We start from the raw sequence: 12,016 nt of genomic DNA, 5'->3' as shown, positions 1-12,016 counted from the left end.
ATCGTCCTTTTCCTGTCCTACCTGCCACTCTATGTTCTGCTCTCTGGTGTCATTTCTATTTCCTGCTCTGCACATCACTTCCTGCCCCAAACAGACATCAGTTCTAATCCTGTGTTATTTCCTGTTGTGTATGTCCCTGCCTGTGCCATATTCTAATTCTTAGCTTATAGTCACTCGTGTCCATGACACCTGTCTGGACAGAATTTTACACACACACACACACACACACACACACACACACACACACACTTTCCTAGTAGATTGTATTTGGGGGTTTCCATAGCCTACTTCCATTTCTTACATTTTTCTTCCCTCTTAACCCTCTTCTGGCAGGACAGTGGGAAGTCCTAACCCAAAAGTCCAATGCCCAGGGGTGGGGTAGGATACAAGACGCACCTGTGTCTGGGGGAGGTGGCGGGCTGGGGCAGAGCAGGTTAAAGCCGTCTGGCAGCTGGACAGCAGCCAGGAAACGGACGTGGCCAGTGTGTCCCTGGCCCAGGCCAGCAGGGCTGAGGGGTGCGCGTGGGCAGCTGACGGTACTGGGCGAGGTGGGCATGGTGAGCACGACCCCGGCACTGGTGCCCACCCACAGCAGCTCTTCACACACCAGCAGCGCTGTGATCCGCAGGCAGGCAGCCTTGTGCTGCCGGATGATGGCGTCCGAGCCTGGGGTGGGAGACAGAGAGCTGAGGCCAAATCCTGGCCCTGGCGCAGCCTCGGGGATGGGGCGGGAAAGGCCCCGCGGGAAAGGAAGTGGGAGACTGAGGCCACTACCTGCCAGCATCCTGTGCACGGGAGGAGTGACGTCGACCTCTGCCAGCTGCTCAAAAGTGTCCGGATGGTAGAGACACACATGGGCACTACCTTTCAAAGTCACCCACACGCCCAGGCTGGAGTCCACCATGCACGCCACGCTGCGGCTGGGATCCTGCCCCACGTAGAACGTGTGCTGGTGGGGGGTGGGGGTAGAGAGCAGATGGGTGACCGGCAGGCCTGCCTTCCCTGTCCCCTCCCTGCCTTGTGCTTCCCTTATACCCACACCACACCTCCCCAGAAAGCCCACCCGACTGACAGCAAAGGCAGCTTTGCTCCTTGGTCTGGTGATTAATCTATCCAAGCTTCAGGGGAGCCTCCCACTCATTCCTCAGACATGAAAATGGAGGTGCCCTTCCCCCATGACATTTACGTGATTTGGCCTCTCCCTGGATACTTTTTTATGCTGCCCCCCACCTCCCACAGTCCCATCTCCCTCTCTCGTAGGCCTGGCTCACCCTAAGTCTGTTCCCCCCATCCATCCCTATTGCTACCTCCAGCTGCAGGGTGTCAGGGTTGAGGACCAGGACTCGGTTCTGGCAGCCACACCATAGCCGCCCGCCCACAGACACCATCTTGGTGATGGGGCTCCCCTGAGCACCCAAGGTCACAGATTTGAAGTTTTGGGGGTCCCAGAAACGACCTGGAGTGAGAATGGGGTAAAGAAAATAGCAAATTCAGTTCAGTATTGCATTTCAGCTTCACCCTCTCCTGAAATGAGGTGCTAACAACCCCATTTAAACATGAGGACACCAAGGCCCAGAGAGGGCCTGGGAGGTGCCCAAAGCCACATCTCCAGACTCACGTCCCCAAGGACCCAGCCTCCCTCAGGAGAGAGGCCCAACACAAGGGCCTCCAGGGCGGGGAGGGTGGACACTCACCTGCTTCTCTTTGGTAGACCACAAGTTCCCCATTAGCCAGAGACACAAACACCTGGTTGTTCAGGTACCTAGGCAGGGAAAGGAGGGGGGTCAGGGGCTTAAGGAGACCCGAGCAGGTCACATGCGGCCAAGGAAATCACAGACAAAATGGCTATGGTTCCCGAGAGTCCACCTCTCCAGGTGAGAAAGCCCGAGTCTACGAGGAATACTGACTCGCCCACGGTCACACATGTGAGAGGCACAGCTAGTCTAGGGCCAGGCCTCAGGAGGACCCAGTGGGCAGGAGGACCCGGAGAGCAGGAGGACCCAGTGGGCAGGAGGACCTGGAGAGCAGGAGGACCCGGTGGGCAGGAGGACCCGGTGGGCAGGAGGACCCGGTGGGCAGGAGGACCCAGTGGGCAGGAGGACCCGGAGAGCAGGAGGACCCGGAGAGCAGGAGGACCCAGTGGGCAGGAGGACCCGGAGAGCAGGAGGACCCGGTGGGCAGGAGGACCCAGTGGGCAGGAGGACCCGGAGAGCAGGAGGACCCGGAGAGCAGGAGGACCCAGTGGGCAGGAGGAAGTCTGCAAGTGCAGCCGAGAAGGTCTGGATGGGAGGGCCCCGCGGGGCTTACAGGATGCAGGTCACCGAGGCTGCGTGTTGGAGCTTCATGCTGTTCCTGCGGTCACGGATGCTGTCGGAGGACTGGTACACGTGGACACTGTGGATCAGGGTGTGCACCTGTGACAAGTGCTGGGCACACCAGTCCCTGGAGTCATCCCTCCACCACTTTATCTCCTTATCTCCACCACCACCACCTCCTCGCCAGGTGCCTGCTCAAGGTACTGAGGTCCCACAGCCTCCCTGTGGGTTTTCAGACCCAGTGGCAGCCCTGGCTGGCAGTACCCCTGGGGTCTGAACCAAAGCCCCCATGCTCAGGAAACTGTATGCTTCCCAAAGTGAGCAGCTCAGGGATCTGGCACTGGGACCCCAGCCCCTTCTGGGTCCCTACCAGCCATCCTCAGTGCCCAGCCACACGGAGCTCTGATAGGCCTCAGGGTCCACGCTCAGCAGGTCCTCGAGGCTGCCCCTGGTGAAGGAGCCACGGCTGGAGCGGCGAAGGGCTCGCCCATCCATTGGGCTGGTGCCGCAGGGGCCGCCAGGCCCGAAGGAGCCAGACAGTGGCAGGAAGCCAGGCTCCTGCTCCTCCTCTGAACTGGTCGTCTCTGCCATGGCCTCCTTGGAGCTGGGGGTCTCCTCATCTGAGGGAGACAAGGGTCTCTATCTCCACTGCCCTCAGCCAGGCCTGAGCCCTGATATCTTTCTGGGCCTCAGTCTCCCCTCAATGCATCCCTCTTGGCGATGTCCGTCCCGAGGGTCCTTCCGTAGCTGCTCTCCCCACCCCGAGGCCTCTGCATCAGCTCAGGCTCATTACCCTGCTGACAGCCCAGCGCTACAGGCTCCTAGTCCCAGCCTGGCCCCCTCCCATCAGCCACCATCCCATGGACCAAGGGACCAGCCACTCCACACCCCACTCCATCTTCTCTAATTGTCAGTCATTCCAGCATCTGGCCTGACTGTCCCACTGTCCTCTGGGTCCTGCCCACCTTGCAGCCCCCTTGCTCTGTGTGCTGACGTCCTGAGACTTGACTCCAGGCCTGGGCTTACTCGGGTCCCTCCTCACCCATCCGTACTCTTAGGCTGCCCTCCCCTCTGGGTGTCCACCCTGCCTGACAGCCCCACGCTGGGCACTCACTGCCAAAGCTAGAGGAGATGGTGGACCGGCTGGCCTGGCTCTGCAGGGTCCCGGAGGGGCTGGGCGAAGACTCATCGTCCGAGTCACTGTCAAAGGGCACCAATTCCGGGCGGGGGTCACCCTCAGCAGGGCCTGGTGCCATCTCGAGGCCCGACCCGGCAATGGAGATGTGTAGGCAGGGCTGGGGCCCTGACTCTGCCAGCATCCCTGCTTCCTCGTCCGCAGCCTCGACTTCCAGGTCTGGCCCAGCAGGCTCAGGTGCCGACTCCTGGGGGGTCCTCAGTGATGCAGGCCGCTCCCTGGGAGACCAAGGGGTGGGGATGAGAGTCCTCAGGAGCCCAAACTCAGCCCCACTCCCTGGCAAGCCCCCCAGACCCCGCACCATGGACACACTCTCAAGGCCCCACCCACATCCTAGGGACACACCCACACCCACATCCACGCGGAGGGGCCTCGGTGTGTTGAAGGTAGGAACTCAGTCCAGCAGCCCTGCCCACTGCGGGCCTCACCGTTGGCAGTGGGGCTGCAGGCCTGGCACTGCCCCAATGCAGAGGATGCGAGCGGAGCAGACGGCGATGCAGGCCTCCACGTCAGGCTCGGCACGCAGGCTCAGCAGGCACACCTGGCCCACGTAGCCGTCACTGTTGCACACCCACACCTCCGGCGCGGGCTCTGGGCAGCTGCTCAGGGTTGGGGCCGCACAGGAGAACTGCAAACACCACCAATGGGGAAGGCGAATGGCGGATTCGCTGCTAGCCCCCCCAGCAGGACTGGAGGCGGGCCCACATGGGTGTGTATGGATTCCCAACACAGATAATGGGAGCAGTTGCAATATTCAGGACGTGTATGTAATACAAAACAGAAACACATGAACACGGCCTGGCTTTGAACATGTGCACCCACGGGACCCAGGTACCTACACATACCTGCATGCCACTGCGTGTTTTCATGATGGGGATGGCCTTCAGGAACTCAGGGTCTAGGCAGCTTTTGCTGGATGCTTCAGTGGAGATGGACAGACAGACAGACACTGCTTAGCATCCACCTCATCCTCGTTCCTACCTTGCCCATTTCCCTTCTTCCCCTGCCCCTCAGGGTCTCTCGAGGAAGAATGAGGTGGATGTAATTATGCCCGGCTTGCCCCTGGCCTTACACAGGAGATAGACCTAGATGTCTCTAAGAATCTTCTAAGCCATGGACCTTGAACAACAGCTTTCCGTGACCCAGGCTTCCTCCATTGTGTGTGGAGACGGGAGGAGGAGTTCTTGCCATGCACTCCCACAAGCTGACTTGAGCTGACCCTATCTGTGGAATCCCCTGACTTAAGCTGACCCTATGCGTGGAATCCCCTCCCTGCAGGGAGGCCCTGGGGGAGCCCTGTTTCACTGCGGGCGTCTAGTCCATCTTCCCACCGCAGGGCCTGGAGCACAGGCTGCCACTGTCTCAGCGTGAGGTGCTGCCCACTGCCCACTGCCCACTGCCCACTGCCCGAGGTTCTGGGAGGAGGGCGCCAGCATGGGCCTGGCTTACCCAGTTTCCTCTTGGCCTCATCGAAGGCCTGCTCAAAGCCAAGGCGGGCGTCAGGGTGGGGGAACTCGAAGATGAAGGAGTCCGTGCCCTCGGGCCGCGTGGTACACAGCTCCAGCTTGGTCGGGGGGAAGGAAAGCGCATAGCACAGCGCCTGCTTCTCGGACAGGTCCCGGTGCATGGCGGCCGAGAGGTCCCGAAGCACGTCGTCCAGGCTCTGTGCGGGGAGAGCCCAGGCCTCAGGCCCTCACAGCTCCCCACAGCCTGCTCCTGTCCTGGGGATGATGATGGGGACCTGCCTCTCCCTCCCACAGAAAATGGGACCCTATCGCCCCTCTTAGCCCAAGAGGAAGTCTGCATTCCCCCCACAGACAGGATGTCCCTCTCTCCTCCTCAGCTGGGATGGAACTGTGTCTCCACCTCAGGCTTGGGACAGGCTACTTCCCTCTGATGAGGTGAGGCTGTGTTTTCCCTCTTAGAAGAGTGACAGGGATGTCCCCTCCCTCAGACAGGATCAGGGAATCCCCGCCCTCAACTGCAGGCAGCCTCAGGCAGAGGACGCAGACCTGGTGGGGGAAACCGAGGCTCTCAGAGAGCTTGCTCATCTGGCTCAGGGTGGTCAGGTCCTCGTCTAGGCGGCTGATGGCCTTCTGGATGTTCTCCCGATTGGTGGCCTGGGTTGCTCCTAGTGGGACAGAGAAGGCCATGGACAGACCCAGAAACAGACAAGGTCAAGCTTGGAAAGGCACCCCCTCCCCTCACCGCACGACTTGCAGCTGGGTGCGGGGAGCGGCCCAACAAACAGCAAACCCCAAGTGCCCAGGAATAAAGCTAGCGGGCAGTTCGCAGGGAAGCCCCAGGCCTGGGGGCAGGGGACTGGGCCTAAGAGCTACACAGCACAGGGTGCGGGGCCCTGGAGAGCCCCCTGGAAGAGCACAAACAAAGAGCAGACGGCCCTGCAGATTAGGCGGCGCTAGCTGACAAACTGGCCTGTGCAGCGGTGCAGCCGCCCACGGGGAGTCCGACGTGCTGACTACGGGACTCAGCCTCCACAAAGGAGGGGCAACGAGCTGACGCCCTGGGTTTCCCTGGGCCTCTGCTGCACCTCACCACTGCCACGCCGCCGGCCCAGAGGCCAGCTCAGCACCCACGCCCCGCGCTGCCTGGCTGGGGGTGCACGTGATAGCAGTGGAGTGTACTAGACCAGTCGGGGCTGGGAGACCTCCTGCTCCTTCGGAGGGAAACGTCCCACAGCTCTCACCGTATGTTTTCTTCCGTATGACCCTGCCCCACGCCTAGCCATAGCTGATTGGACCAGGACTGGACGCTTGACCAAAAGACAGTCATTTTATCAGCTGGCCTGTTCCCTCATGTGAAGAGACGAAGTGGGCCAATAACCAGCTTGGATTCCTCCACAGGGGCCTATGTGGGGCAGGCCTGGGTTCACCTAGGGGCTGATCAAGTCCCTCCCTCACCTCGGGGACCACCCCAGGTGGTCTGAACTGCCTCCAGCCCAGAGGTGCCCACACCACCATTCTACACCAACCACCTCACTGAGTAAGGTGAGTTGGGGATCCTGGAGCAGCAAGGCCAGAGCTGAGGGAGAAAGGCCGATCAGAAAAGGGCATGGTGGACCACGGGAGTTATAAGGAAGCAGAGAAAGCTGAGAGCAGTGAGAACAGCGAGCGGGAGAGAGAGACCACTGGAGCAGGTCCATAAAGCCGCCTCAGCTCCGACAGTCTCAGCCCCAAACAACACGATCTTTCCAACCAGCCTTTTGCTTGCACTGACCTGAGGATACTTGAGTGAGTCTATGTTCCCTGTGCACAGAACTGCTGGGCCAGAACTGTGCCCCATCACCTAACACGGGGTGCTTCAAGGAGTCCATCGATGGCTAATAACAGGGTGTCTGTGCTCCCTGCACCCCCCGGCCCAGCCCCGCCTACGTCAGAAGGGGTCTTCGTGGACAGGTCCTGGTCTGCTCGCTGGATGCCAACCAGACCTGTGTGTGCCAGACCCCTTATACTGGACGGGAAAGTAAGGGCCCAAAGCAGAAAAGCAGGAGGACAGGCAGCCTGGCCACAGCTCACACCCACCGGGGGGCTTCTCAGAGGAGGACCCCAACGCCCCAAACTCCCAGGCAGCCCCACCTTTGATGATGTCTGCGTCTTCCAGCGGCAGCTTCCACAGCAGCTTGTATTTGCTGGCCGTGTCGATGACGCTGGCTGCCGTGTACCTGTGGGAGCCACGGGGTGCTCGGCCAGGGCAGGGGAGTGGGCCCGAGGAGGGACAACTGCTCCCACTTCCCCAGCCGCCCCCACCCGGCCCCACCCAGCCACTCACAGGCTCATGGAGCTGCGCCGCAGGGAGCCCGACTTCCGCTTCAGGGTGGTGCAGACGATGAGGTCCGTGAACAGAAAGAGGGACCGGTCCTTCTTGCCGCCGACTGCCTTCTGTGGGGCCCGAGGCAGGATTCAGGCCGAGGCCCACCCTCCTGCCCACAGTGCCCCGGGGACAGCCAGGCCCAGGGAGGGGTGAGGACTCTCCCCCAGCTGCCCAGAGGCGGAGGCAGAGGCAGAGTTGGGACTCGACCCGGGGGTCCTGTTGGGGCGCAAGAGCAGGGACAGCCATGGGCAGCGGGTACGAGCAGACGTGTGAACGAAGCAGGGTGGGAGCGGGGACAAGCACGCGGACAGCAGGACACTTCTTACCACTTCAATGACCATCTCCTGCCTCAGGAACCGCCGCTGTGGGGCCTGGAGCTGTGGGACAGGAGGTACCGGTGTCTTGCAGGTAATTATGAATCCTCCTCCCATTCCCAGACCCTGTGGGCCAGGCCAGTGGAAGCAACACCCATTCCCCCTCCTGACGCCGTCAGGCCACAGACACATGGCTAGAGGCAGATGTGGAAGAGGAAGGGCGGACACCGCTGTGGACGTGAACACAGCCATGTTCCAGGTGACCACAGGTGGACAGAGGCGTGGGCAGGGTGGGGCGGGGCTGCACGCACATCCTCCATGCCCTCGATGTGAGCCTCGATCTCCTGCAGCACGCGGGCGTGCCGCTCTGCCTCCTCGGCACTCCGCACGCCCTTGTTGATGCGTTCAGCCACCTGCTTGATGTTCCGCTGTGCGTCCAGCAGGAGCGGGTGGTCCGGGTGGTCCTCAGGGGTGTGCTTCAGGAGGTCCTGGGTGGCAACAGGGACCAGATCTGTCTGCTTAGCTGCCCTGCTGGGCCCGGGCCCCACACTGACTCTGCAGCAGGAGGGACTATGGGCAGATGTCACGGAGGACTTCCTTTCCTACCTGCGCCCTGGGGACCCAGCCTCAGAGCCCCCGGCATCCCCACACGCCTCCAGGCCTTACCCACCTTCACCAGAAGCTCATAGCGTGGGATCCGCTGCACGGGCTTGATCATGAGGTCGGACAGCGCCTGCTTCTCCTTGTTCTCACGCATGCTTTGCTGAAACCCCAAACAGGGCGGATGGGCAGCTGCGTGAGGTATGACACGCAAAGAAGAGACTATCCAGGGACCATTCCCCAGGAAGCCCCTCCAGCTCAGCCTGAGGGCAGAAGGTGACCCTGGCTAGGGTTGTGGTACCCAGGCTGGGAGCTCCTGGGGTCCCCAAAGCTGGCCCAAGGTGAGGGTGGCTCCCGTCCCCTCGGCCCGGGCCCACGGTACCTCCAAGAACTTGAGAAAGGCAGGCCTCGCCTCCTTAGCCACACGCACAGCATCCTTCGCGTTGAGAAAGTTATCAATGTAGGCAGAATAGATGTTGACCAGGACTTCCTTGGAGAACTGTGGGTGAAGACACAGGTTGGGGACCCTCAAGGTGTCCCTTACTCCACCTCACCCTGTCCTGGTTTCCACTGATTCAAGAGTCAACATTCCTTCCTTGATACAGTCCCTGAGAGATTAGGATGTGCTCTTGTGTTGTGTGTACATGCTGTATGTGTGACTGTGTGCACAGACATACACACGTGTATCTTGTCTGCATGCGTGTCTGTCCGTGTGCCTGGATGTGTGCTGTGAGCTCAGACCAGGTTCCCTCACTTCCAATGGAGGCACTTCTATCCCTGGGTCTCCAATTCCACCAAGTCCAGGCAGGCAGGTCTCCCTCCTCCCTCTCCTCTGAACAACACAGGCTTGTTCTAGCTGCTTGGCCTTTGCTCATGTAATTCCCTCCACCAGGATGCCCTTCCCCCCCAATCTCACCCGTCCTCAGGGCTGGGCTCCGGCTCTGCCTCCTCCAGGAAGCAGCTCTGCTGGAACTACACCTGGTCTCTGGCCTTCCCTGATCCTCAGGACAAGTTTTCCCTCTCCAAGGAGACAGCTGCCCCCATCCCACCCAATCAAGCCCCGCTCAGGGAAAGGCACACAGCTGGTGGCTAATACCTGTTGCTTGGCTGACAGCTGGGCTAAATGTCGGGGTTCTTGGTCAGAGGCCCTGGCTGGGAGTTGGGACACCCGGTTCCTGTGTCAGCTGCACTATGGATGGCGGGGCGACCTGTGGTGGTGTTTCTGGTTCTCCCCCGAGCCTCCAAGCCCATGTGCCCTGCCCATTCCCAACTCCCCAGGCGTGCCTCAGGGTGGAGGCTGAAGCAGCCCAGGAAGGAAGGCTGTCCCCACAGACTGCCCGCATCCTGGGACAGAGCACCCTATGCTGACCCCTCCCTGGAGGCAAGGGCTCCTTTTGCACCCCATGGTCAGCATCAAGATCTGAGTGACCGGCTGGTGTGGCTCAGTGATTGAGCGTCGACCTGTGAACCTGGAGGTCAGGGTTCAATTCCCAGTCAGAGCACATGCTCAGCGTGTGGGCTCCAGCCCCAATGTGGGGCGTGCAGGAGGTAGCCGATCAGTGATTCTCTCTCATCCTTGATGCTTCTCTCTTTCCCTCTCCTTTACTCTCTGAAATCAATAAAAATATAGAAAGAAGAGGATCTGAGTGGCACTGAGGGTGGTGATGGGCTGGAGATGTCAGCACTCAAGCTGGGGTCCCATCACCGCCAGACCAAGGTTCTCATCACATCCGTTTCAGGTCAGCAGAGACCTTCTAAGACCTCACATCATCACAAATACACCCACATCCCATAAAAATAGATGTTCTTTTGTTTTGCTAGTACAATTTTTAGAAGGAGTTTTACAATTTTGCTTCTTCAAATTATTTGGCTCTGAGTAACTAATTTGCATTTGACTATAATTTATTCATCGTCATCATGCATTCCCGGATATTCTGGCAAAATAACAAATGAATTCTAAATTTAATAAAGAAAATTACATGTTATGTTTTACAGACATTTGGTTAAATGCTTATTAGTTTTGCTTTTTTAATGTGTTTTTAAAAAATTGATTTTAGAGAGAAGGGAAGGGAGAAGGAAAGAGAGGTAGAAACATTGAGGAGAAACATCGATTGGCTGCCTCCTGCACTCCCCCTACTGGGGATCAAGCCTGTAACCCGGGCATGTGCCCTGATCTGGAATCGAACCAGAAACTCCTGGTTCAAGGATCGATGCCCCACTGGCATCTTTTTGAGTTTTGAAGCAATCTCTTTTCAAAGGTCCCAGTCTCTTATGCAGCATCTTTTTTTTTTTTTATGAGCATTTATTTGAGCCAAACTGATGACATATGGCAGGGAGCAGGATCTCAAATGCTCCTGCAGAATCTTGGGAAGTGTGAAGGCGGAGGGTGAAAGGGAAGACAGGGTGGGACAGAGCATGAGCTCGAGAACCAGGTTTCTGGGGGCTGAATCCTGCACCACCTGCTCACTGTGACTTTAATCAGGTTATCTTATTTCTCTACCACAGAGCCATCAACTTTAAATTCAGGGTAATAATACCACCTTCTTCCTAGAGTTTTTGATATATGCAAAGTGGGGCAAAAGTAGGTTTACAGTTGTTCATATGGAAAATACAATAATTAATAAAACAAGAACAAACTCTGTTTCACGTACTCCCAACTGTAGATCTACTTTTGCCCCACCCTGTATACTGTATTTAGACTAATGCCTGGCACATATCAAATGCTAAATAGTTAGCTATTATTGAAATATCTGATGGAGAAAAGAGCTAGTCAAGGTAGGAGTTGAGGTTAGGACTAGCATCCCTTTGAGGTCTGGGGCAGCGTCGGCACCAATTCAGGGTCAGCAACCGGAGTCGGGTCCAGGATCAGGTCAGTGTCTGGTTGGGATGGGGGTCCACACCAGAGTCCATCCAAACCCTGGGATTGGGCAATGTCCAGGTTCAGGCCAACCCAGGGTCTGCAGTCAGTGCCAGTGTCTGGTCAGGTTCTGGGGTTCCCTCTGGGATCAGAATCACTGCCCAGGTGAAGGGGAGTGAGGTGGGGTGAGGGGCCCACAGCAGCAGCCAGCCGTCCAGGCGGGGCCTGAGGCTGCGAGGTTGTGGGGCGGCACTGTAGGCAGCAGGGCCACTCACCGACTGGATGAGCAGGTCTCCCACCTTCTGCTGGGCGTGCCAGGTCTGCACGCAGTGCCGCACCTGCTCCAGGAACTGCTCGTGGTGCTCCAGGAGCTCCGGGATCTGGTCGAAAATCTCGTCCACCAGCGATGGGTCACACAGCAAGGAGTTCTCTGGCTGCTTCAGTGGCTGCATGTAGCCCTGGGGGACCCATGAGGTCAGTGTAGGTCCCCTCAGAGATGGCACCCCAGCCCAGTGGCAGAGGTGCACACAGTCACCCAGGCCTGCAGCTCAGTGGCCCTGCCTCTTGGATCTCCCTCATTAGACTCAGATCTCTAGGAGGGAAATAGGAAGACCTATCCCCAATGCCCCTCACAGCCCAGTGCCTGGCATAAGATGGGCGTGAGGGGCTCAGGAAAGGTTTGTTGGATGCATGAACGAACAGAGCTCCCTGGAAGACCCATAGATACACACTAAGTCAGCAAATGTTTTACTGAGCATTTACTATGTGCTGGGCACTGTGCAAAGACTGGGCAACACAAGTGAACAAAAAAGAGAAAAATCCCTGCCCTGAAAGGGTTTATAATCTAGTCAGATAAAATACACAAATAAAATAAAATAATAAAAACAAAGCACATTTCATCAAA

At 58.5% G+C, this 12,016-nt stretch overlaps 1 protein-coding gene across 1 annotated transcript in view; it reads right to left on the bottom strand.

Annotated features, from left to right (window-relative positions):
• The window catches only part of ARHGEF17 (Rho guanine nucleotide exchange factor 17), a 56,011-nt gene that overhangs the window by 2,390 nt on the left and 41,605 nt on the right, over window positions 1–12,016 (bottom strand). Inside the window, exons 3-20 of the mRNA XM_079788895.1 lie at window positions 11,388–11,570; window positions 8,638–8,754; window positions 8,326–8,418; window positions 7,967–8,143; window positions 7,668–7,718; window positions 7,300–7,409; window positions 7,107–7,192; window positions 5,523–5,641; window positions 4,960–5,173; window positions 4,356–4,429; window positions 3,939–4,138; window positions 3,430–3,728; window positions 2,686–2,935; window positions 2,308–2,394; window positions 1,695–1,762; window positions 1,308–1,456; window positions 775–949; window positions 397–666 (exon numbers count right to left, since the gene is read on the bottom strand). Coding sequence (XP_079645021.1) covers window positions 397–666; window positions 775–949; window positions 1,308–1,456; window positions 1,695–1,762; window positions 2,308–2,394; window positions 2,686–2,935; window positions 3,430–3,728; window positions 3,939–4,138; window positions 4,356–4,429; window positions 4,960–5,173; window positions 5,523–5,641; window positions 7,107–7,192; window positions 7,300–7,409; window positions 7,668–7,718; window positions 7,967–8,143; window positions 8,326–8,418; window positions 8,638–8,754; window positions 11,388–11,570 — 2,722 coding nt within the window. The remainder of the gene's footprint in view (window positions 1–396; window positions 667–774; window positions 950–1,307; window positions 1,457–1,694; window positions 1,763–2,307; window positions 2,395–2,685; window positions 2,936–3,429; window positions 3,729–3,938; window positions 4,139–4,355; window positions 4,430–4,959; window positions 5,174–5,522; window positions 5,642–7,106; window positions 7,193–7,299; window positions 7,410–7,667; window positions 7,719–7,966; window positions 8,144–8,325; window positions 8,419–8,637; window positions 8,755–11,387; window positions 11,571–12,016) is intronic.

This window comes from Cnephaeus nilssonii, assembly GCF_951640355.1.
Source record: "Cnephaeus nilssonii genome assembly, chromosome: 13".
Taxonomy (NCBI): Eukaryota; Metazoa; Chordata; class Mammalia; order Chiroptera; family Vespertilionidae; genus Cnephaeus; species Cnephaeus nilssonii.
The sequence above is the reverse complement of the archived record's forward strand: the minus strand, read 5'-3'. Positions and strand labels throughout refer to the sequence as shown.